Below are 24,108 nucleotides of genomic sequence, written 5' to 3'. Positions count from 1 at the left end.
GGTCCTGGGGAATCAAGCCTTGAACCAGGGTCCTTGGGCTTCACAGGCAAGTGCTTAACCACTAAGCCATCTCTCCAGCTCTATTTTATTATTTTTTTAATGAGAGAGAATTGGCACTTCAGGGCCTCCAGCCACTAGAATAAACTGTAGATGTATGTGCCACCTTGAACACATGCATGACCTTGTGCATGAATCACCTTATGTGTCTGGCTTATGTGGTATCTGAGGAGTTGAACATGAGTCCTTAGGCTTCCCAGGCAAGTGCATTAACCACTAAGCCATATCTCCAGCCCCTACTTTTTATTTTTATTTGTTTGCAAGCAGAGAGAGAAAATGGGTGTGCCAGGATCTCTTGCCACTAGAAATAAATTCCAGATGATGCATGTACCACTTTGTATGTCTGACTTTACATGGGTACTGGGGAATTGAACCTGGGCAGGTAGGCTTTGCCAGCAAGCACCTTTAACCACTGAGCCATCTTTCAAGACTATCAATGTTGTCTTTTAATTATTTATTTATGTTTTGGTTTTTCAAGGTAGGGTCTCACTCTAGCTCAGGCTGACCTGGAATTCACTATGTAGTCTCAGGGTGGCCTCGAACACATGGCGATCCTCGTACCTCTGCCTCCAGAGTGCTAGGATTGAAGGCGTGCGCCACCACGCCCGGCTTAACATTGTCTTTTAAAATTATTAATTGCTTCTTTTATTTTTCTGACTCCTCTATCAGAATTCAAACTTCATGAGAGCAAAAGACAAGCTCTTCACTATATCCTTAGCATCTAGCACACTGTTGGTATTCAAGGAATATTTGATAAAAGCCAGTGTGTTGGTTCACACCTGTACCTCCCTTCCTCCCTCGCTCAGAAGGGAGGCTGAACTGGGATGACTGCAGTGAGTTCAAGGCCACAGAATGAGATTCTGCCTCAAAAAAAAAATCTTTGAAAAGATGTAAAGTGACCATGGCACCTGGGGAGACGAAGCTGAATGGAACACAGTCCCTGTTCTCAGGACTGGCATGAGCAACAGAGCTAGAAACAGAATATACTGAGATGAGGTCCACAAGTGGGGAGAGGAGCATGTTTTAGGGCACCTGAGGCCTCATTTCTGTTGGCCTTTTGCCATGAGCCACCTAAAGCCCAGAATAGAATCACCTGGTGTCATGCATGGTACAATGGTACTTGGGCCTGTACCCTAAGGCATCAAGACAGCAGCTGACTCATCTCAGAGAGTGCTCAGAGGGTACCTAGACCCATTGCCTTTTCCAGCATAGGGAGACTGCCATGGCACTGCCAACTCTGCTCACTGAGGATGACAACAGTCCCCAGTCTGACCTCAGTTCTAATCCTGCATGGCTCGCGTTTCAGAAGAGCCCATGCAGAGCTTTAAGGAAGGGTCACCTGCCTTGCCCTGGGGACTAGTGAGGTGACGGATGTACCAGTTGGCTTGACTTCATAGTTAAAGGATAGGTGGGTCACCTTCTATGGTTCAGAGAAAGCTAGTGCTGGACAGCAAGTGGCTGACCTGTCTTTCTGTTCTGCACTATAAAAGGGAGCAGGCCGGCAGGAAAGGCTGCGAGGAAGGGAAGCCAGCCGGAGCAGGTGGCAGTGAGAATTCCCTCATTTGAAGAGAGTCCAGGGCTGGCCATCCTGGGAGAAGTAGATTACCCCAACCCAAACTTTTCTCTACAGTGGGGAAGATGGCAGCTGTCCTTGTTTCTCAAAGCTCAGAGACACTTTTTCTTTCATCCTCCCCCTCCCAGATGCACCTCCTCTGCCAGGAGCCAGAAGGGTGGGTACAGGTTCTTAGCAGTCTTCCCAGCTAATTGCTGACCCGAGCAAAGCCCGCCTCCCCCCGCTTCCCCCCCCCCCCACCAGTCGTGGAGGTTGGCACCCATGCTTCTCAGGAATGGCCCTTCCCCAGCGGCAGCTTGACAGGTCTTGCCTCTGTCCACGGTTCTTAATCCACAAGGAAACAAAAGTGACTCATTCACAGGCTTCCAATCCCCATCCTCCCCCCATTAGGATGACAGAGTCAGGCATCATCCCCGATCTAACTCAGAGGGAAGTAATTTGCCCAAGGTCACACGGTGGGAACGTGGCAAAACCAACAAAAAAAAAAAAAAAAAAAAAAAAAAACCTTGTGTCTCCTGCTCAGCATCTTGGCATATCCTCAAATAATATGTGGAAAGGGCGAAATTTGTTTCTTCTTTTCTCTGGGCTTGTGGGAGCCACTGTGATGGAGGGGGAGGGGGCTGTCTTCTTAAATCATCTGCCCTCCTTACTTCACTCTCACTTTCGAAGTTACACTTAACTTATACCTCTCCAACCTGCACCCTTTTGCTCAGTAGACATATCACAGAGATGACCCCTCCCTCCTCCAGGAGCCAAGAAGTAGGGAATCTAATGATCTTTCTTCTCAAACCGGTAAAGACCAAAACAAAACAAAAAAATAATTCAAATAAACAACTTCCACTTCTTCCCAAAATATGCAGCCCCAGACGCCCGAGGCAGCAGCGACACCCCTGCACTGTCCGCAGACGCCCCCCCCCGCCCCGACACACACACGCCACCACGCCACACTGCGTCGGGGAGGGGGGCGCCGCGCCGGTCGGGCTGGCCGCTCTGCGGGGAGCCCGGTGGGCGCCGGGCGGGCGCGCTGCCAGGCCCGGGCGAGCCGCACGGCGGCGGGGTGTGTGGGGGGGAAACGGCCGCCCCTCGCCACTTGGCGGTAGCAGCGGCGGGGGTCCGGGGCGCTTTCCCAGCTGGAGAAACCCGGAGCAGCCGGGGAGGAGGAGGAGGCGGAGGAGACGGCGGCGGCGGCGGCGGCGGAGGAGGAGCGGGGCGGGCGAACGGGAGGGAGGGAGGGAGGGGGTTGGGGGGAGGGGTGGGGGGTGGGGAGAGACCCGGCGGCGGCGACAGGGCGAGGAGCAGAGCGCGGTGCCAGGGGGGTGGGGGCACCGGTGCCCGTCTGGGGAGGGAGCTGGCAGAGGGGGTAAGCTGCGATCACAAGCAGGAACCGGCAGCAGCCGTGAGTCCCCGGCCAGGGCTGGGGCGCGGGGGGGGAGGGGAGGGAGGGGGTCGGTGTCCGCGCCGGGCCGCGGGGGTCGCGGGAGGCTGGCCAGCAGTTCGCCTAGGGTGACTGGGAGGGGAAGGGTCCGGCGTCGGCCGCTCGCATCCCTCCCCTCCCCTCCCCTCCGCATCCCCATCCCCACCCCCGGTCAGGTCTGGTCCTCCGCCGCTCCTCAGGCCGCGCCGCCCTCTCCGAGCCCCTAAGGCTGGCCCCGGAAGGACGGCCCCGGGGTCTGGGGTTCGGTCAGCCGTGGGGGGTGGGGGGGAGAGGGGCTGCGCGGTCCCAGCCCCCGAGAGGGGAGGGGCGACAGTTTCTGTCGGCTGAACTGAAGGGGTTTAGAAAGGGCGGCTCTTAAAGGGGACGCGGCGAGAGGGGACCCGGGGCGGCCCCGGTACCCTCCCCCCTCCCCTTCCCTCGCGCTCCGCCCGACCGCGGGGCCCGGGAGGAGAATGCGGAGGAAAGGCGGCATCGGTTGGGCCGTCGGTACCTAGCCCGCAAGTGGGCATGGATGGGACCGAGAGAGCGGGCAGGGGTCCCCGGGGGTGTGGTGAGCGCCCGCCGGCCCGCCCGGCAGCGGGCGACGGGGAGGGCATGGCGTGGGCAGCACAGGGTTAAAGGTGGGGCCAGCCGTACAAACACGCGTGCTCGCTCCTTACTCGGACCCGGGTCACACGCGATGGCCGTGGGCACCTAGGTGCGGAGGCCGGGGACGGGAGGGGAGTGTTGGGGCCTGCGCCCTAGCCCTGCTGCACCCACCCCCAGCTCCTGCAGAGCAGCTCCGAGAAAGTCGGGGACCCCTACGGTCGGAACTCGCGCCTCCGGGCCGAGCCCCCCCTCCCCGAGGCGCGCGCGCGCACACACACACACACACACACGCACACACACACACCTCGGACATTCCCATAGTGCCTCACGTGACCCACGGCCCAAACGTGCCCACCCTGCCCACACGCTTACGTACGCGTGCTCACACGCGCGCGCGCACACACACACACTCTCTCTCTCTCTCTCTCACACACTCTGGAGCCCGAGGCCGCTTGCTAACTCTGTGCCGACCCCCAGCCTCCGTCCCCCCCCCCACAAGACGCTCATTGACGGTGACACACCTACACTCATTCACAGACACACTCACCCCACATGCCAGCCACAGCCACACATTCATAAACAGCCCCGGGAGAAGTACACACGCACCCCCTCGCTGCCTACTCGTTCTGTTCGGGAGCCCTGAGTCATGCCTGCCCCCCTCCCAGGACTCCCCATTTCCCTGGGTGCAGGCACACTGGCCCTGGCGGCTGTCTTCCTGAGCCCTGAGTCCCCTTGCCCACGGTGCTCCTCTCTGACACCCTGCCTAGGACTTCCTGTAGGTCCCAGGTCAGGGGCCCTGAGCGCTTGGAGGGTTGCCACAGCCCCCCTCCCCCGTCCTAGTAGAGGAGGCGCTTCCTTTTCCTGAACTCTGGGATCCTGCAGGAGGAAGGGAAGTTGGGTGTGGGCCCGCACTGGCCTGTTGGGGTGGGCCCTCTCAGAAGCGCTGGCTTTCTTTAGGGAAGAACAGTTGCCAGAGGCCTGGGATGGGGACGTTGGCGGCTGGCAAGGTACTTAGGGAAAGGCAGTCTGGGTTGGAGACCCCCCGGGGCTGAGGAATTGTTCAGGTAAGCTTTGGGCTGTGTCCATCACGAGAGGGCAACCCTCCTATCCACAGGTCTCCCCGGGTTCTGGAAGAAGCCCCTCTTTGTGTCTGCGGTGGATTCCCTGACCCTGTTTGTGAACTGTACCCGTCCCTCAGTCCATCCCTTCCACCCAGTCGCCACCTGGTTCACCTCCCTTAGGGGCAGCAGCGGGAGGATGGAGCTCAGCTTTCTCGGAAAGGGATGTGGGACATTGGGCAGGAAGTTGTTAGGCTGCTTTTCGGCTAGTCCCAGGGTGCTTCGGGCCTGCATGAGGAGTCTGGGGACAAGCACCAGGTGGAGACCAGCTTCATTTTCTTCTCACTGTCCCAGGAGGCCCAGTGTGGGCCAAAGCCCCTACCATGGAGTCTATGTTTGAAGATGACATCAGCATCCTGACCCAGGAGGCCCTGGGGCCTAGTGAGGTGTGGCTGGATGGCCCTGGAGACCCCTCACTGGGTGGTGACATGTGCTCTGCCTCCCACTTCGCTCTCATCACCGCCTATGGAGACATCAAGGAGCGGCTGGGGGGTCTGGAGAGAGAGAATGCCACCCTCCGGCGCCGCCTCAAAGTCTACGAGATCAAGGTGAGAACCTGGAGGTGAAGGGGTGTGGCAATATGTTTGGGGTGGCTGGGAGATGGCAGGAACTAGGGGTGCAGCGGAGAATCTAGGACTCCAGAAGAGGGGTCAGAATCTGAGGTTCTGCCCTGAAGCTATGGCTGCACTGGGTGTGAGCTCTGAGGACCCACCGGTCTACCTGGGGGACTCTGCTTTGGAGCGGGCAGAGATTGGAGGAGACTGACTGTCAGACAGATTGTGGGGTTGAGGGTGTGGTGAGGATGAGGCCAGTCTCCAGCCCTCTCTGGACTGCTTTCCTGCAGTACCCACTGATCAGTGACTTTGGAGAGGAGCATGGGTTCTCTCTGTATGAAATCAAGGATGGTTCCCTGCTGGAGGTAGAGAAGGTCAGTCTGCAGCAACGCCTCAACCAGTTCCAGCATGAGGTGAGTCCTTGACCTTGGCTTCCCAGCTGGACCAGCAACCTGAGCTTCTTGCCCAGATCTATTTCTGCTACCCCTCATCCCCCCCCCACTCGCCCCCACCACAGCCTCAGCCTTTCCATCAGAGCCAGTCACCATCCTGCCTGAACTCATGTCAGCTCCTCCTGTCCCCCACAAGGACCCAGGATGGGGGTGGAGGCCTGGAGCGGCCCTCCGCCCCCAGTCAAGGATAGGCCTGACCCTTGTGAACCCCTCTGGGCCCATTCAGTTGCAGAAGAACAAGGAGCAAGAAGAGCAGCTTGGGGAGATGATCCAGGCGTATGAGAAACTCTGTGTGGAGAAGAGCGACCTGGAAACGGAACTGGGGGAGATGGTGAGCCCAAGGAGAGGAGATGTGAATTTATGTACCTGGTGGTGTGGCTTTCTGAGTGTGAGCATTCCACCTGTGACTCTGCACGCCCCCACGCCACACCCTGCATGGAGTGTACCTGACTTGTTCTTGTGCATCTGTGAGCGCCTGTTGTGCCTTGTGAGACTATCGCCCAGCTTATGGGTGACTCTGTACACCTGGCTGTACAATGACCCTGTGGGGTGTGGGGTGTCGTTGTGCTTGGACTATACTGCTGTGTGAAGGCAGAAGTGACAAGGGCTACTACGTGACTCACAGGGTGGGTTTTGGTATATTGGGATCAGAGTTAGCATGTGACCCTGTGTGTGAGTGGGTGGGCAGGTGTCAGGATCAGGAGACACGGTCTGTGTGGACTCCTAGTTGTGACCTTGGCCAAATCATTTAGCCTCTATCCCTTCTCTGCAGAGAAGGGCAGATAATAGCCACTGAGCTGTGAAGGTAATGGGACATTTGTGCAAAACCGCTTTGCTCTGACACTCATAGACGTCTGTGTGGTGTAGTATTCACCAGGCGCTGTTCTCGCCCTTCTATGCGCACTTACTCATTTTAGCTCTCACAACAGTCAGAAGAGGTAGGCGTGGGACTGCTATCCCAATTTTATGCATGAGGTAGAGGAAGCCCAAAAGTACTTAAGTCACATATGTAAATGACTTACCAAGCTCCTGAGGAAGTAACTGGTGGTTGAACCTAAGCTGAGTGTTCTTAGAAATGGCCTGTGTGTTAAAGACTGAGGAGAGGTATTTACTATTTGCTCTGACCTTGCCAGGGGCAAGTAGCCAGAAACATCTGCATTGCAGGGGCTGGGAGAGGAGGCCTCGCACCTGAGGTCACTAGCAGTGTGAGTGTGGGGTGTTCCAGCAGCCTCTACTCCCGTCTGGGGAGTGATAACTACCCAGTGTGGGGCAGTCCCAGGTTTGGAGAGCCTGCTCCCTAGCCCGGTGTAGACCCTCAGCCCTCTGCCTCCTCCTGCAGCGGGCCCTGGTAGAGACCCACTTGCGGCAGATCTGTGGTTTGGAACAACAGCTGCGGCAGCAACAAGGTCTCCGAGATGCAGCCTTTGCCAGTCTGAGCCCCCCACCTGCCCCTGCCACACCCTGTGCTGACCTGGACCTGCACTACCTGGCATTGAGAGGGGGACCTGCCTTGGGTCATGGTGAGATCTCAGTGACCCTTGCCGTTCTGATCCCTCAAGTCTGACTCCCATTTCAGTCCCACTCTACTTTACCTAAAACCTCCATATAATATCTTTTCTTTCTTTGGGAGCAGGGGTTAAGACAGGGCCTCACCACATAGACCATGCTGCCCTTGAACTTGCAAATGTTCCTTCTGCCTCTGCTTCCTGAGAGCTGGTACTAAAAGTGTGTGACACCATGCTCAACCTGAGCTTTTTTTTAAGACAGGGACTCATGTAGCCCAGGCTGCCCTAGAACTTGCTGTGTAGCCAAGGATGGCCTTAAACTTCCCATCCTCCTGTCCTCTACTTCCTGAGTGTTTGGATAACAGGTGTGTGCCACCGTGCCTGGTTTTTCATTACACTATCTTAAATTTGTTCTATGGTTACCCCATCTGCCTTTCCAACTGTCCTCTTACCTCAACCACCCTTTCTGCAATTTCTTCCACTGTCATCCATGGCTATTGTGGTCAGTGCCTGGCTACCCCATTGCACTTCTTAGATGTGCCAGCAGAGGGCGACCACACCCAGAGGCTCCCGTCTAGTTTAGGCTGCGTGGACCCTGAGGATGTTTTAGACTTCTGATTCTGATCTGGAGTACCTTCCAGAAGCCGTTTCACTCCCCTCTCCCCCCAACACACGCACTAGTTTCTAGAAAGAGCGAAACCACAGTAAGGCCATCTTCCTCACCCTCTTTGTAGTGGTGTCTCTCATCCTTGGGTGTCTGTCTTTCTGGCTTCTTGGAGTATCTGGGCTGCAGTCTCCACCTGCTTCAGTGTGTGTGGGCCCTGGAGTCAGTGGAGGCAGCTACCCTGCTTGACTTTGTCCTGTTTCCCCGCGGCAGGCTGGCCTGCTCCAACAGCAAGTGTGAGTGTGAGCGAGCTGGAACGGAGGCAGCTGGAAGAGGCCTTGGAGGCTGCGCAGGGGGAGGCGCGGGGGGCTCAGCTGCGGGAGGAGCAACTCCAGGCCGAATGTGAGCGGCTGCAGGGGGAGCTAAAGCAGCTGCAGGAGACCCGGGCCCAGGTAAAGGCATCAGGTGCTGAGCAGTCCTCACAGGCCGGGGCCGGCAGAGAAGGGGTCTGGAAAAAGGGCGAGGCTGGGCTCTGACCACTTGCTTTTCCCCTCCCAGGATCTGGCCTCCAACCAGTCAGAATGCGACATGGCGTGGGTGAAGAGAGTTGGAGATGATCAGTAAGTCATATCTTGTCTTCCTAATAACCCCTTAACGTGGAGAGGGCATAATAATCCCTGGTTCCCCTAGTTTGCTCTCTATCAGTGGGCATTCTTTGGGTGACCTCTTCCTAGGCTAAGCCTTGGGTGGGGTGACTGGGTTGTACCTCACTCTGCCCCCTTGCAGGCAGGAGGGAGTTTCTGAAGTGTTTAGGCTCTGGAATGTTCCTTGGGCTTTCTGTGGGTCTAGGTCCCATCTCATTTTAAGGTGTTGGGTTGCTGGAGATGTGCTCAGAGGCTGCATTCCTCTGTTCTGAGTCTTGTACTAAGCTTCCTATACCAAGAAACTGGGCTAGTTCCCCCACCTTCTGTGAGGGACGGAGATGGCTTCAGTCAGAAGGAAGGAGACTTAGGAATGGGCAGGGAATAGAATGTAGCTTAGAATTCCAAGGAGAGTGGGCTCAGTAGGAAGGCACTGTGTTGTTCGAGAGCCTGACGGAGGCCCTGGAGCTTGCAGGGCAGAGAAGGAGGGGGGGGGGGTCAGCAGTAGAGCCTGATGCCTTTCAAAGCTGCCCCCGGACTCATCCTCTCCTGCATTCTGAGAACTAGAGCTCAGACCTCCTTCTGCCTAAGTCCTTTCTCCTGATAAGGAGGCAAACGCATAGGCTTTCTATGTTCCTTACTGGGGAAGATGGAAGCCCAGACCAGGGCAAGAACTGGCCTTCTATCACATAGTGTACCCAGCTCTCAGGACTCCAGGGCTCCTCACTCCCACAAGCATCCTCCTCATCTTCCAATCAAGTTGAGGCCAATTGGGAGTACCCCTCCTCACCTCTCTCTCCCCACCCTTGAGTGAGGACCTGGGTGGAACTGTGATAGCTAGGAGGGTGAGAATCTATTTTGTGGGACTGTTGGGTGGGACTCCTTGCTCTCAAGTAGGCTGCTGGGGGCGCCAGGGAGCCCTTGCAGAGAGGGTCCACCTTAGGTTGTGGCTGGGGCTCTGAGCCGGAGCACACACATACCCACAGAGTGTTGAATCTTGGCTTACCCCAGAAGCCATGTCGAAGGCACCCTTACCGGACCCCGAGTCCAACCCTCTCTTACATGATCAATAATAAAGGCTCCCCCAATGAGGATGACTTTGTTGAGACTTAGTGCAAGTGTTTGGGCTCTGGATCACAGCGATTCCTGAGCTGGGGAGGGCTTCACTTCCCTGACTTTGCTTTTGCCTCCCTGGGCAAAGGCAGCTTTGCCCCCTGGGCTTAGGAATCAGTTATCACTGTGGAGTATGAGAGGAAGGTGAAGTAGAACATAGGAGGGGACAGAAGGAGTGCTGGATCCCAGCGAGTCAGGGCTGTCTGTGCTGAGTGACAGCAACTTCTCTTGTAAGATGCTTTTGTGGTCATGGTATCCATATGACTAGTGCTGGCTAGATCAGCTCCTGCCCTACCCACTTGAGGCACCTGGCTCTATGGTTCTTCAACCAGAGGGAGCTGGCTCCTGTGCTCAGGAGCCAGTCCTGCTAAGGGCACTTTGTGTGTGTGTGGGTTCTTCTTTTTTTTTTTTTTTTTCCCTAAAACATTTTATTCTTATTTATTTGAGAGAGAGAAAGAAGGAGAGAGAGAGAGAAAGTTAGATAGAGAATGAATGCACCAGGGCCTCCAGCCACTGCAAATGAACTTCAGACACATGCACCACCTTGTGCATCCGTCTTACGTGGGTCTCAGGGAATTGAACCTGGGTCCTTTGGCTTTGCAGGCAAGTGCCATGACCACTAAGCAGTCTCTCCAGCCCTGAGTTCTTCTTCTTGATGGTGGCTCCTGTGTTACAGGCCTCTTCCATCCCTGTATCTATCAGCCCCATGCTTATCTTCAGACCAGGCACCTCCAAGGACAGCCCCCACTAGCAGGATCAGGTTCTCAGAGGAAGTCCTCACTCCTCCAGTAGTTTTATATTCTTATAAACTCAGCCTTTTTGGTAACAGGCACTTCCCCAGTGCTCTCTCCTATCCTCCCATCTAAGAACAGTTCAGTCACCCCAACTCCCTGTCTCTCCTGCTTCCTTCTTCCCTCTGCTTCCACTGACCCTAAGTGACTAGCGGGAATTTTACACATGGGTTTCTGCAGAAGTATAGTGATCCAGTGAGTGGAGTATGTGTGTGTGTGTGTGTGTGTGTGTGTGTGTGTGTGTGTAAGAGAGAGAGAGAGAGAGAGAGAGCAGGAGGGAGGGAGAGAGAGACAAAGAGAGAGAGGATGCTATGGAGACATAATTTCTGAGTCCAGCCTGCTCTTGTTGGTGCCTCCCATCTCAGTTTGTTCTCCGGGACAGCCAGGCTAACCACAAGGGATCGTTGCCATGAAAACACGTCCCTTACACTGATCCTGCCTCTGAATCCCTGTCCTGGTACTGACACTGTCTGCTGAGAAGTGGGCCTGGGAGGAAGCTCCCTGGCCCTGGATTTGCCAGTCCTTGCTTCCCTGTCCCTGCCCACAAGGCTCTGGCCAGCAGTGAATTCCCGCGAGTAGGAACGGATCCTGGCCAGACCAGCCAGGCTGCCGTCCTCCAGGTCTGACCTGGGGTTAAGATTTCCCCTTGGACAGCTCAGAGCGCTCCTGGTGGTCACAGCTCAGGGGGGCAAATTGCCCCTGGGGAAGAGGCATGGAAGGTCGCTCACGGGCCAAAGGCCATGATAAGGGAGGAAGTGGTAGTGGAGCCCACTGTGCTCCTGAGGATGTGCAGAGAGGAAGGATTCCAGAAGGTCCCAGCCAAGGTGGGAAGTACAGGAGTCCCATGTCCCTTCTCTGGGCTTGTCAGTTCCTGAGTGGGACTTTTTGAGGGTGTGGCTGGTGATGAGGGGCAGAGGAATTGTGGGGGCCACTGCTTAAGGGAGATGAGAGCTCTGAGCACTTAGGGGCTCTGGGAGGATGGAAGAGGCTCATTGGTGAGGGGGCTTGGTAAAAAGGGCTCAATATGGGTGATGAGGGGAAAACCATAAACGATGGGCCTTTTTTTCCCAACATGGGGGGCTCAGGTTGCAGCCTGGGACCTTTTCCGCCCACCCCTCCCACCCCCTTCTCTCCGCCCACAAGCCTCTTCGTGGGCTGTGGTTAGTGGTGGGGAAGTGTGAACTCGGAGAGAGAGGATGGAAACTCTGCACGGAGGTCAGGGGCAGTGTGGGGTGGGTCAGGACGGAAGTCGGAGACCCCCGCATACCCTGAGCTTAGCCTCATGCTCCAGAACCAGCAAGCCCAAGGCCTCCCCCCTCACGATTCTCACCCTCCCTACTTCCTTTCTTTTAAGTCTCCTTTAGCCTGGCACTCAGTGCCCAAAAATTAACCCCTAAGCACTTACAGCCTTGGGCTCTGAGGATGAGTTGAGGCTCTCAGGCTGTGTGAAGGACTTGGGCTCTGAGACCAACTTCAGTCCTGCACCTGACAGCCAGGCTGAGAGGGGCTCTTGTTCTGTCCCCATGAGAGACACCCACATCCTTTCCTCTTTCATAAGTCACGGGTTTTTTGTTGTTTTGATTTTTGAGGCAGGGTCTTATGTAGCTCATGCGGGCCTCAAATTCTCTGTGTAGTGAAGATGCTCTTGATTCTCTTGCCTTCACCTCCCAAGTGCTAGGGTTCCAGGCATGCATCACCATGTCCAGCTTGGGTTTCGTTTGTTTGAGACAGAAACCCCCACTGTGCAGCCCTAGCTGGCCTGAAATTCACTATGTATACTAGACTGGCCTCAAGTTCTTGGTGATCCCCCTGCTTGAGCCTTCCCATTGCTGAGGTTTAGAGATGCAAACCTCTATGCCAAACATAAACAGTCTTAAACTGTTATCTAAAAAAAGTCTCAAAATGGGCATCCCTCTGTCCACATCTGTCTTCCAGGCATTCCCAGGATTCTGTGTCAGACACTTGGTAAGGTACTGTCCCTACAAAGTTTCATTTCATTTTCATAAAACAACATGAGCTTCTCAGAAGTTCAGGACCCCAAGAAAGGGCAGTGCAGATGCCAGGCAGGTCCCGGCAGCTTGGGGTAATGGGGCTATGCATTTCCTTGCATAGGTCCTTTCTAAGGGGGCGACCATGTGACTTGCTACCAGATTACATCACTTTTGAAAGTGAAAGGGGCACTAGTAATAAGTACAGGGCAGTTTGTGTGAACAGGGACAGTCCTGAGCAAATTGGAGCTCCTGGCTTCCCACTCCACTGAGAGTTACTTTGTCCTGCTGCATTTGGAGAAGCTTCTAGATATCGTGGGCATTTGGCTGTGCCTGGCAGGGGCTGCCATGAAGAGCGAGGCTCTGGACCGCAAGTCATAGCTGGTCGAGAAGCGTGAAGGGCTCAAGGCTCTGGAAAGGAAGTGGTGGAGCACTGGCTTGCTGCAAAGCGACTTCCTCCTCCCCCAGTCCATAACCTCAAAGTCCGCTCCACGGCCGGGTGCCTGTGGTCCCCTCCCTGAGGGTCTGTCGGGCGGGAAGACTGATGCTGGGTGTGCCTGTGGGTGGTGGAAAGTTTGGCCCCTAAGTTCCCCCACTGGGTGAGGTGGCTGGGGCAGCTGTGGGTAAGGGTGGATGTACTGGGAACGCTGGATTTCCCTTTCCTTCCCAGTTCTGAACAGATGACGATTCTGACAACGATGTGGCTACCAACCTGGCCCCAGTCCTGACCCTCATACTGAGCCATCCATGACTCTAACCCTATCCCCAACTCTGTTCACAATAGTGGCCACAAAAGAACCGCCAGACCTATCCGTAGCCTGACCCTGAGGCCAGTTTTCATCCTGACGTTAAGCCCACTCCGGTTCTAATCCCATTGCCTAAGCTAGCCTTAGTTCTGGCGCCACTGCATCCTCCTCCCTCCCATGCAGAGGGGCCTGGGGAAGACTGTGGCACAGGAGCTGGTCGGAGGCAGAAAGAGGCTGAGGGAAGGAGGGTGCTCAGGTCTGTCACCTTCCTGGATCACAGTTGCCTTCTTGGTGATTGTGAGGTTGACCATTTACGGAAGGCTTTTTGGGATCCCTGAATTTCTCATGGGAAGAATGACTGAGAGCATCAAGTTAAGGAGGGGGTGATGATTTGCAGAAGGTGCCTTCCCTTCTGCTGGCTCTGCCACTTGAATTCTGGTATTCTCTGAAGGTGCTAGTGAGTCAAGGTTCCAAGGGCAAGTGTTTGAGTCCCGGCTCTCTGCCACCACTGCCAGCTCTTAATCACTCTGCCCTGCTGCTACCATGGATGTGCAGCGCCTTCTCCTAGCCAAGGGTCTCTGGGCACCTGGGCTACAAGATCCTCAGCTTCCTCCTCCTCTTTCTTCTGCTTCCCTCTTGCTTTATTTCGTCTCACTGTACTGATGGTTGGGAGGCATATTCACAGTGGTCAGTAGCTTGGACTCTTGTCTCTAGGGGGCTGGACTCCCCTCCTAGCAGCTCAGCCACTTCCGAGCTTTAGGACTTGGTCAAGGGACTTCTGTGTTTGCTCACTTGTAGAGTGGAGCTGATAATGACAAAAGTTGTTGAGTTGTGAAGACAAGCAAAGCCAGCATTTATACAGCTGTCTTGTGAACTTAGTTCCCTGGTCCCTCCTAGGTTCCTTGTGATCTCAGCAGTCTGGAAGCACCCCAGTGCAGCCATGCCCTGCCCCACACTTGCCCTGTTTATCCCAGAGTCATGATGGTGGAAAGAGCTCTAAGGTGTATCCAGAAGTCAGGAAACGGAGTGTGTTTAGGCGCACATGAGAGACACTGGGCTGCGTTGTGAAGTTGAGATTCCCCACCACCACCACCACTGAATTGGCAGTGTTTTCAGTGAGTCATTCAAGTGGCTAGCATATTGGTTGACTTAGGGTATGTGCATCTGGAGCAGAAAGATGACCAGTGAAAGGGCAGGTCCCATGGGCCATGAGGTGTCAGGAGGCCAGATCTTTTTACCCTGCCAGGTGAAGGGTGGTACAGGGCTCCAAGAATGCAGTGTCTGCCTGTCCCCGGCCCCCAGTGTCAACTGGGAGAGGGGCTGGGCATTGTAGGCTAGGGGCTTTCTCCTCTCATTTTCTGTGGCCACTTCTGTTTCACTGCAATGAGAGTGACAGGGAGTAGGCTGTGGAAATTAGGGTGGTTCCTGACAAAGGGGGAAGGTGAGCATGAGCAAGAGGGACTGGGAACTGAGTGTGACAGGTGAGATCTCCCAGGCAGCGTGTGAAGACCACGACCTGTATCTGTCACCTGAGATAGAGCCGGCAGGGGAGATGGGAAAAGCAGCTGCGGCGCATGGGCAGAGGGCAGCGCTCCATCACTGCCCTGTCCAGAGTCCCCTTTGCTGAGTGCATGGCATGCTCCTGGCCTCTAGAAGCCCCCACTCTGACAAGGGACACACAGCTTCTGTCATCAGACTGCCCTCCGTCTGTGGTGGAAGGCTTCCCTGGGGGAGTCCCCAGTGTGATGTGGGACATACCTGCTTCTCCCAATCTGATGGGAAGATGCCATTTCGTCTGACAGCTCCATGAGAGCAAAGTGAAGGAGCACAGGGTGCATTTAGCAAATGTGGGGCCTGAGATACCATGGGTCACAGGCCACCGGACCTGGGCGAGGTGTCCCTAGGACTCCTACGTCAGAAAAGGGGTGTGAGACCTTGCCTTCCCTAAGAAATGAGCTTGGCCCCAGTTCTCCTTAGTGCAGTGGGGAGTTTTGTGCCTTGTTCTGGGATTAGTAGGAGCTCCAGCCCATGGTCTTGAATTAAGAGTACAACCATTCACCATGAGTTCGAGGCTACCCTGAGACTACATAGTGAATTCCTGCAAGACACTACCTCAAGAAAACAAAAATGAAAGAAAAACAAAAAGGAGTAGTCATTATCTCCCCTCCAAAGCCTGAGCCTTGTCACCTCTCCGGTGGAACACATACCGACTTCCTCACGGTCATCACATCTGCTTCACCCTGCCCTCACTGCTCCTGTGTACGGACACCCTCTCTCAGCAGCCCCTTGTCCTTGTCCTGAGAGGAGAGGAGGTATACCTGGAGTGACATCTGCTTTCCTCCAGCTCCAACTTCTGAAATTCATGGTCCCTTCTAGAGTTGGACAGGTGGGAGAACCAAGGAAACCCAAATCGTTGCCTTCATCCAAGCCCAGAACCCAGATGAAGGCAGATCCCAAGGCCAAAGCAAAATTCCTATGAGGTCAGAAGGGCTCCTAGAAGTCAGCAGGCCACAGGGAGAAAACAGAGAGGCAGTGCTCGAGTGATAATGTCCACAGTTCTGTGCTCAGAGTGACCAAGAGAAAGGAAGAGGAAAGAGCATGGTGAGGTTCATTGCTAAACTCAGTCTATCCCAGCTGCATGAGGGTAGGGGCTGAGGTGGTCTTAGCAAGAAGAGAGGGAAGAAAGAAGAGAATTGGATGGAGAAATTTAATCTAGTATCCACTTTCTAAACCTGTACTGGGTACCAAAGAGCTGGGGAAAGAAATACAATGATAAAGGCCCTACTAAAATTCTAAAGAAATTTTACCAAAGAAATGTTTAGCCTGAGTGGCGCCCTCTGCAGGTGTGCAGTGTCTAGCTCCCGTTCATAAGGATCTGAATGGAAAGGACTGGATGGACATGGCAAGGGTTCCTGGGAGGCATGAAGCTGGAAAGAGCCCAAAGGCAACTTTGAGGCGTAGGCAAATGCAGAGGACCTAAAAAAGGGGCCAGCTTGGGGTCAAGTTTATCAGCTGACACCACTGCCAACCTTAGGAATGCCATGATAGACTGTGTAGTAGTGATCCCCAAGCTTTTCAAGGGTGAGGATGTTTTTCATGAACCCCTTTCCCCAGAAAACAGACTTTGTGGTATTTATTGCAGCACTGGGGATTGAACCCAGGATGTTGTGCTTGCTAGGCAAGTGATCTGCTAAGCTGTATCATACCCAGACCCTTTTATTTTGCTTTGTTTTTGTTTTCTGAGGTAGGGTTTCACTGTAGCTCAGGCTGACCTGGAATTCACTATGTAGTCTCAGGAAGGCTTCAAACTCATAGTGATCTTCCTATCTCTGCCTCACAAGTGCTGGGATTAAAGGCGTGTGCCACCATGCCCTGCACCTTTTTCTTTTCTTTTTTAAAATATATTTTATTTTTATTTATTTGAGAGAGAGAAAGACAGAAGCAGAAAGAGAGAGAAAAAGAGAGAGAGGGCTGGAGAGATGGTTTAGTGGTTGAGCACTTGCCTGTGAAGCCTAAGGACCCCAGTTCGAGGCTTGATTCCCCAGGAACCACGTTAGCCAGATGACAAGGGGGCGCATGTGTCTGGAGTTCATTTGCAGTGGCTGGAGGCCCTGGTGCACCTATTCTCTCTATCTGCCCCCCACCCCCGGTCTCTTGCTCTCAAATAAATAAATAAAAATAAAATAATAAATTTTTTTAAAAGAGAGAGAATAGGTGTGCCTGGGCCTCCAGTCCTTTGAAACAAATTGCAGGTGCATTTGCCACCTTGTGCATCTGGCCTATGTGAGTCCTGGGGAATCGAGCCTGGTTCCTTTGGCTTTACAGACAAGTGCCTTAACCACTGAGCGGTCTCTCCAGCCCTCTTTTCTTTTTGTATTTTATTTTGAATTTTTTTTTAAAAAAATATTGATTTATTTGAGAGAGAGAGAGAGAGAGGGAGGGCGGGCACAAAAGATAGAATGGGTGCATCAGTGCCTCCAGCCACTACAAACTCACTCCAGATGCATGTGCCACTTTGTGCATCTGGCTTATGTGGGTCCTGGGGAATTGAACCTGGGTCCTTTGGCTTTGCAGGCAAGTGCCTTAACTGCTAAGATATCTGTCCAGTCCTACTTTGAGTTTTGTAGCCCAAGAAGTCTTTGAATTTTCCTTTTTTAAAAAAATATTTGTATTGCTAGGTGTGGTGGCACATGCCTTTAATACCAGCACTCAGGAGAGAGAGGTAGGAGGATAGCTGTGAGTTTGAGGTCACCCTGAGACTGCATAGTGAATTCCAGGTTAGTCTGAGCTAGAGTGAGACCTTGTCTTTATATATTATTAGAGAGAGAGAGAGAGAGAGTGAATATAAGCATGGTTGCTCCAGGGCCTCCTGCCACTGCAAGTGAACTCCAGACATACACACTTTGATTCACTTGTGTGCCTGACTTTACATGTGCACTGGGAAATTAAACCTGGGCCATCAGCGTTTGTAAGTAAGTGCCTTTAACCGCCGAAGCATCTCTCTGATAGGTCTTTGAAGTTTTCATCCTCATACATCCACTTCCTGAGAAACTGGAATTATAGGCTTAAGTCACTAGGCCCAGCTTCTGTTATACTTTTAGTATAGTCTGAGAAAACTTGCAGTGGGAAAACTACTATAAATTATAAATTCTGTACAGCTTTTTATATTTATTTATTTATTTTTGGTCTTTCGAAGTAGGGTCTCGCTGTAGCCCAGGCTGACCTGGAATTCACTCTGTAGTCTCAGGGTGGCCTCGAACTCAAGGCAATCCTCCTACCTCTGCCTCCCAAGTGCTGGGATTAAAGGCGTGTGCCACCATGCCCTTCTCAGTACAGCTTTCTGATGAATCCGTTTTTGCCATCACAGCTTCTGCACAGGTCAGGAAAACATTCACACGTACCTGTATGGGGACTGGGGACTCCTTGGAATCTCCTTGTTCCCCATCCTTGCCCTAGGTGGGGGACCTCCGCTTCAGTGCCCCCAGGGAGGGAGTGGGGATGGCCTCTGGAAGCGGAGGGAGGCTCCCTGGAAGAGGTGAGGTGGTTGTTGAGGCTAAACTTAGAGAAGATTACTGCCCTCGAGGTAGGTGGTTCAGGTGCTGGGCGCGCTAAAGAACCACGTCCCTTCTCTTCCCCACCTCCTGCCCTGTGACCTCAGGGTGAACTTGGCGCTGGCCTACACCGAGCTGACGGAGGAGCTGGGCCGGCTTCGGGAGTTGAGCTCCTTGCAGGGCCGGATCTTGAGGACGCTGTTGCAGGAGCAGTCTCGCAGCGGAGGTGAGGCGGGCAGAGCTGCAGGGCAGGTGCCAGGTCCCCAGCGGGGAAGGGGTGGAGGGAGGGGTGGCCATGGCGTGCGCCACCTCCCACTTCTTGGGTGAGCATGGACCCCTCGCCGCCGCCCACCGGTCCTCCCTTCTCTTGCAGGCCAGAGGCACTCGCCGCTGTCGCAGCGCCACTCCCCGGCCCCGCAGTGCCCGTCGCCCTCCCCGCCGGCCCGAGCCGCGCCGTGCCAGTCCCCGGCCCCGCAGCGCCGCTCCCCCGTGCCCCCGTGCCCCTCGCCCCAGCAGCGCCGCTCGCCGGCCTCGCCCTCCTGCCCGTCGCCCGTCCCGCAGCGCCGCTCGCCGGTGCCACCGTCGTGCCAGTCGCCCAGCCCGCAGCGCCGCTCGCCGGTGCCGCCCAGCTGCCCGGCCCCGCAGCCCCGGCCGCCGCCGCCGCCGCCGCCCGGCGAGAGGACCACCGGGGCCGAGCGCGCCTACGCCAAGCCGCCCAGCCACCACGTGAAGGCCGGCTTCCAGGGCCGCCGCAGCTACTCGGAGCTGGCGGAGGGCGCGGCGTACGCGGGCGCCTCCCCGGCCTGGCTGCAGGCCGAGGCCGCCACGCTGCCCAAGCCCCGCGCCTACGGCGGAGAGCTCTACGGCCCCGGCCGGCCGCTGAGCCCGCGGCGAGCCTTCGAGGGCATCCGGCTGCGCTTCGAGAAGCAGCCTTCCGAGGAGGAGGAGTGGGCCGTGCCCGCCAGCCCGCCCAGCCCCGAAGCGGGCACCATCCGCTGCGCCTCCTTCTGCGCGGGCTTCCCCATCCCCGAGTCGCCGGCCACCACCGCCTATGCCCACGCCGAGCACGCGCAGTCCTGGCCGTCCATCAACGTGAGTGGGTACCCTGCGCCCCACGCCGGCCTCCTGCAGCCCCCTACCCTCTCTGCTGAGACACCCCCCCCCCCCCGTCCCTCTTGAGTGGGCACGAGCAAAGCTTTCACACCTGGCAGGCAGTGAGGGCTCTGTTTTCTGTACCAGGGTGCCCTTCGCCGCCTCCCCTTGTTCCCGGTTGGTAGGGATTAATTGGAGCCTGCGTCATAAGACTTGTCTGATGCTGCCGTGGTTCTCATAGTGACAATCCTGACGTTGATCCCAACTGCACTACAGAACAGGGACAATAATTTTATTATCTAATTACCTTAGTAGGTTCCTAGAAGGTGGCGGTGAGCCAAAAGCGGGTCGCAGGGTGGGTGGCTCAAGCACCCACTGTTAGGTTGGTGTCCAAAGAGTGTGACTACATGAAGCCACCCACCCAGCGACAGGCCTGCCTCCTCCTGTAGGCCTCAGAGCCCCTGCTCCTTTCTGTCTGTCCTGGAAGACACTCCATCGCCTCACTGACAATGAGTTTCCTGAATGTTAGTCACAGCTACCCCTCGACACCTGGAAGAACCAAAATACATTTCAAAGCCAGACAGGAAATTATTTCGGGGTTGTACACTGTTTCAGATAGTACGTAACTTTTAGAGTTATCTGGAAGCTGTATCTTAATCTCCGTGGAGGCTTGGCTGGGTCTTGGCTTCTCTCAAGTTACTGGGGTCCCCTGGCAAAGTGAGCAGCGACTCACACACACCTTGTAGGGAGCTGTGTTTTGGTGCAGGGAGTGTTGGTGCTGGGACCCCTCTGCACGCTGCAGCCCATCCTGTCTTGGGTCTTGGGAATGGGCAGGCTGGACTCTGGTGACCATAAGTGACTCCCTTCTCTCCCCACAGCTGCTGATGGAGACAGTGGGCTCTGACATCCGCAGTTGCCCCCTCTGCCAGCTGGGCTTCCCTGTTGGGTATCCAGATGATGTCCTCATCAAACACATTGACTCCCACCTGGAGAACAGCAAGATCTAGGGCTCCTTCCCCTCAACTGGCTGTTTCTCTGTCCTCTCTCATCACCCCCTGAACACTCACTTTGAATGCTGCATGAATCTCGTGGGGGGCCCCTGCCCCTTGCGGTCCCCAGATACCTCCACTAGCTACTGAGTCAATGTGTGTGCCATCTTCCCTGGTCCGGGCACCACTAAGCTCTTGGCTCTTTCCGGGAGGTCAGGTGAGGCTCTCCTCATCTTCCTGGTCTTTGCTTGGGGAGGTGAAGATGTGGGCTGGGATGGGGAGGACATATTCCCACCTGTCCCTCTCCGTTCTTAAAAACAGGGTCAGATCTGAGAAGGAGTCTAGTGGCCTAGGGGAGGGGGAGAGTGTCAGGTGACTCCAGGAGCTCCCAGAGCCCCTCCTCAGTGTTGCATTCTTCCAGGGGGGACCTCCCTCGAGCCTGCCCTGCACACTGACGCCAGACCTTCTGTACCATGGCTAATGCAGGGCTTGTGGCATTGGGAGGAGGCGGCATCCTGCTTTATGCTGGCTTCTGTAGGCTAGCCCTGGTCTCCCCCTCTGCCCACTCTGGAGAACAGGGAGGGTGGGAGAGGAGTGGGAGGGTGCCACAGGCCTCGGGAGGTACAGCCCAGAGAGGCTGCCCTGGGGCTGGGATTTCTGGGCCTTCACCCTCTCAGGCCCAGGCCCCCTCCTGGAATCCCTGGCACTGAGGTGCAGATCATTACGGCAGATGCCCCCCCCCATGCTCCCCCCCCACTGGAGCTCCTGACATCACCTGTTCCTGGAGCCCTTGTGACTTGGCCTCGGCTAGGTGGGTATCATCAGCCCCTGCCCCCTGGCCAGAACCTGAGAATGGGCCCAGGGTGCTGTGGAGGATCACCTTCAAAAGAGCTAACCCCCTTCTCACACCCACCCACCCCCATTCCCTCTGTGAAATCTACCTCAGAGTCGTCCCCTCGGAAGGACGGGGGAGTGGGAGGCCGGGGCCCTGGGCTGAGGTGGGAGCCCCCTACGGGAGCCTGCTGCCCACGACGAATCCGGCCCTCGCCACGGGCCTCCCAGGGCTTTGGCCGGCGGGTGGCAGCGCAAAGCACTGTCTGATCCAAATCTTCCAGGCCCCCCTCCAAGCCCCGCGCTTCCTCTGTGGAGGGAATGAGGGGCGTGTCAGCTGGAAAGGGGCCAAGGACTCCAGAGACACATGTCGTTGTACCCGGAGTGTTCCCCAGGGAGGGGACATGGGGAAGGGGGCCTGGAGAGGGGAGGGGGGCCCGTGCTTTCTGAACAAGTTGAAAGTCCAAATAAAACGTACCTGTTCCATCTGCGCTCAGCCTGTGCCCTGGTGGATGGAGTGGGGCCGCGACCCTCGCCAGAAGTGGGAGGTCTTAGAAACTGGCTGTGGGAAAGCAGGCACTGGCAGGTAGGGAGTATGGGCTACCCGCGTTCAGTGATTCTGTTGGTACACACGTGCCGGCGGTCCCAGGTAGCTTGTGACGTCACGCTCATTTAGACCGGGCACGTAGCAGCTTCCAGGCCCAAACAAGCACAGAGACTCTTTTTTTAAAATTTTATTTATTTATTTATTTATTTATTTGAGAGCGACAGACACAGAGAGAAAGACAGAGGGAGAGAGAGAGAATGGGGGCGCCAGGGCTTCCAGCCTCTGCAAACGAACTCCAGACGCGTGCGCCCCCTTGTGCATCTGGCTAACGTGGGACCTGGGGAACCGAGCCTCGAACCGGGGTCCTTCGGCTTCACAGGCAAGCGCTTAACCGCTAAGCCATCTCTCCAGCCCGAGACTCTTGAACTTGTGACCTCAGCTCTCCCTAGGGTGGTCGTAGCTGCTCTGCTCGTCCTTGCTGAGGGAGAGATGCGCTTCTTCCCTCCAGCTGTGAGTTGGGGCTGTGTTCTCAGGGGCAGGGTGTCCAGTCCTCTCCTCCCCCTCCTGCCCAGCCCTGCTAGACCTTCCTGGTCGTGAGCATAGAGCTGTGTCATGCCACAGACAGTGTGCCACAGACCAGTGCCCCAAACCAGAGCTTTCCTCCACACTGCAGCCTCCTGAGCATGTGCCTCGACAGGTGGAGGTCTTTGGAGGCTTTAAAGCTCTTGGTGAGGGAGGTCTGTTGATCAGCAGCCCCCACTCTTTCTTAGGCAACTTCTGCATGCCTGACGCCTCATACGTCTCTGAATAGGGAGGAGCCAGGCTCTACGTTCAGTTGCTGCCTCAAGTATCCCACCCCTGGGAGGTCAGAGCTGGGTCGTGGAACTGTGTGCCCTCTGGGTATAGAAAGGGCCTGAGCTTCCTGTTCATAATTCCAGCGTGTCTTTCATTTCCATGTGGCTCTTTTAAGCCAAAGATTCACTTAAAAACAAAGAATGGGCCAGGCATGGTGGCTCACGCCTTTAATCCCAGCACTCAGGAGGCAGAGGTAGGTGGATCACCGGAAGTCTGAGGCCACCTTGAGACTACAGAGTGAATTCCAGGTCAACCTGAGCTAGAGTGAGAGACCCAACCTCAAAAAAACCCCAAAAAACAACAAAGAAAGGGACCTGGGAGGGCCGAGCGTATAGCTCAGCAAGGCTGTCTGTCACCCAGCATGCCCAGGCGCTGGGTTCATTCTTGGCCCTGGAAAGAAAAGGAAAAAGGACATGTAGGAAAGGACATGTTGGCAATTATTCATCGGTAGCCTTAGCTTGAGCTCTAGACCCAGGGCCAATGGCAGTCTCCATTCTGAGCCCAGGTCCCGCCCCCTCAACTCCTATGTTGCCATGAGCACTACTGTCTGCAGCCAGGACTTATCCGAGTGTCAGGACTGAGTGACATGGCTCACAGCCCCGAGAAAGAAGGATCTGGAAACTGGCACATGGATGTCCAAGGCTTCCTGTAGCTCAGCTTTCTGGATCCAGGTCCGGCTAGATCTCTGGAAGCACTCACTAGTGCGGCATGAAAGGCTACCGGTCATCCGGGAACACAAGGGCCCTGAGACAAAGCCGCAAAAGAGAGCCTGGGCTTGAGCCTGCACGCAGGCATGGGGTAGCCCAGGTACCCTGAGCATGCCTAAAGGTGGGTTGAAACCCAGGTATCCCTCTGTCTAGATGTTCCCCTGTCATCAGGGTGTGGGGAGCATGGGGACATGGGGTGCAGATTCTGGCAGCTTGTCTCCCTGATTTCCAGGGACCCGGGAAAGACTCAGGTGCAGGGCAGAATGTTGCTGGGGGCTGGAAGAGAAGTGGGGGAGGGAGAAAAAGCTAGTCTGACCCATCCAGGAACTCCCTCCTCCTCCTTGCCACAGCCTTTCATCTAATGCCCCTGAAAGGAAAGGGCTGGGGTGGGAGAACTGGGGGAAGGTGGGGGAGGATCACTCATTTTCACCGATTGGGTTGGCCATCGCTACTCATTGCTCTTTGGAACTGGGGGTGGGTCAGGAGGGGCTGAGGAACGTGGAGATCAAGGCAAAGGGACGCACATCTCTAGTGTCCTAGAAAAGGGAAGAAGGTGACAACTTTCCCTTGAGTGAGATAGAAGGGAGACCCCTGTGAAGCTGGAAAGAGACTCGTGGGGGACCCACTTGTTTTCCTCAACACAAACCCAGAGGCAGGCATGTCCGAGGTAAGGACAGCTTCACAGAAACCAAGTCAGCCAGGGTCAATCTCTACACGCCAAATGACGAACCGGCACAGGTCCATCCTCTTTGGCAACAACCCTTCTCCCCACAAGGTCTCCCCGGCCAAAGCATTCAGGTCATGACAACTACTGCCCCTCTCCCAGTTCCCTGGGCAGGCTGTCACGTGATCGCAGAGGCACGCAATAGCT

At 55.6% G+C, this 24,108-nt stretch overlaps 1 protein-coding gene across 8 annotated transcripts; it reads left to right on the top strand.

The window, feature by feature from the left end:
* Positions 1 to 2,915: 2,915 nt before the first annotated feature.
* On the top strand, positions 2,916 to 21,591 carry Tbkbp1 (TBK1 binding protein 1). Of its 8 annotated transcripts, none has more exons than XM_045159600.1 (10): positions 2,916 to 3,026; positions 5,066 to 5,319; positions 5,616 to 5,738; positions 6,004 to 6,108; positions 7,117 to 7,297; positions 8,160 to 8,338; positions 8,445 to 8,506; positions 18,324 to 18,442; positions 18,590 to 19,308; positions 20,187 to 21,591. In XM_045159600.1, exons 2-10 carry the CDS (start codon positions 5,095 to 5,097, stop codon positions 20,313 to 20,315), a joined length of 1,842 nt encoding a protein of 613 aa, XP_045015535.1. In that variant the 5' UTR covers positions 2,916 to 3,026; positions 5,066 to 5,094; the 3' UTR covers positions 20,316 to 21,591. The 8 variants fall into 8 exon arrangements, with proteins under 8 accessions (XP_045015535.1, XP_045015539.1, XP_045015532.1 ...); XM_045159604.1 differs by having other exon boundaries at positions 2,934 to 2,990; XM_045159597.1 differs by lacking the exon at positions 2,916 to 3,026 and adding an exon at positions 3,425 to 3,615.
* Positions 21,592 to 24,108: the final 2,517 nt, after the last annotated feature.

This window comes from Jaculus jaculus, chromosome 9 (assembly GCF_020740685.1).
Source record: "Jaculus jaculus isolate mJacJac1 chromosome 9, mJacJac1.mat.Y.cur, whole genome shotgun sequence".
Taxonomy (NCBI): Eukaryota; Metazoa; Chordata; class Mammalia; order Rodentia; family Dipodidae; genus Jaculus; species Jaculus jaculus.
The sequence above is the reverse complement of the archived record's forward strand: the minus strand, read 5'-3'. Positions and strand labels throughout refer to the sequence as shown.

Bases quoted from the DNA above. Each gene is read 5' to 3' on its own strand.
- Tbkbp1 (XM_045159597.1), top strand. From the start codon at position 3,573: ATGGATGGGACCGAGAGAGCGGGCAGGGGTCCCCGGGGGTGTG. The intron at 7,298-8,159 runs GTGAGATCTCAG...TCCCCGCGGCAG, and splicing joins GGGACCTGCCTTGGGTCATG to GCTGGCCTGCTCCAACAGCA. The intron at 18,443-18,589 runs GTGAGGCGGGCA...CTTCTCTTGCAG, and splicing joins GGAGCAGTCTCGCAGCGGAG to GCCAGAGGCACTCGCCGCTG.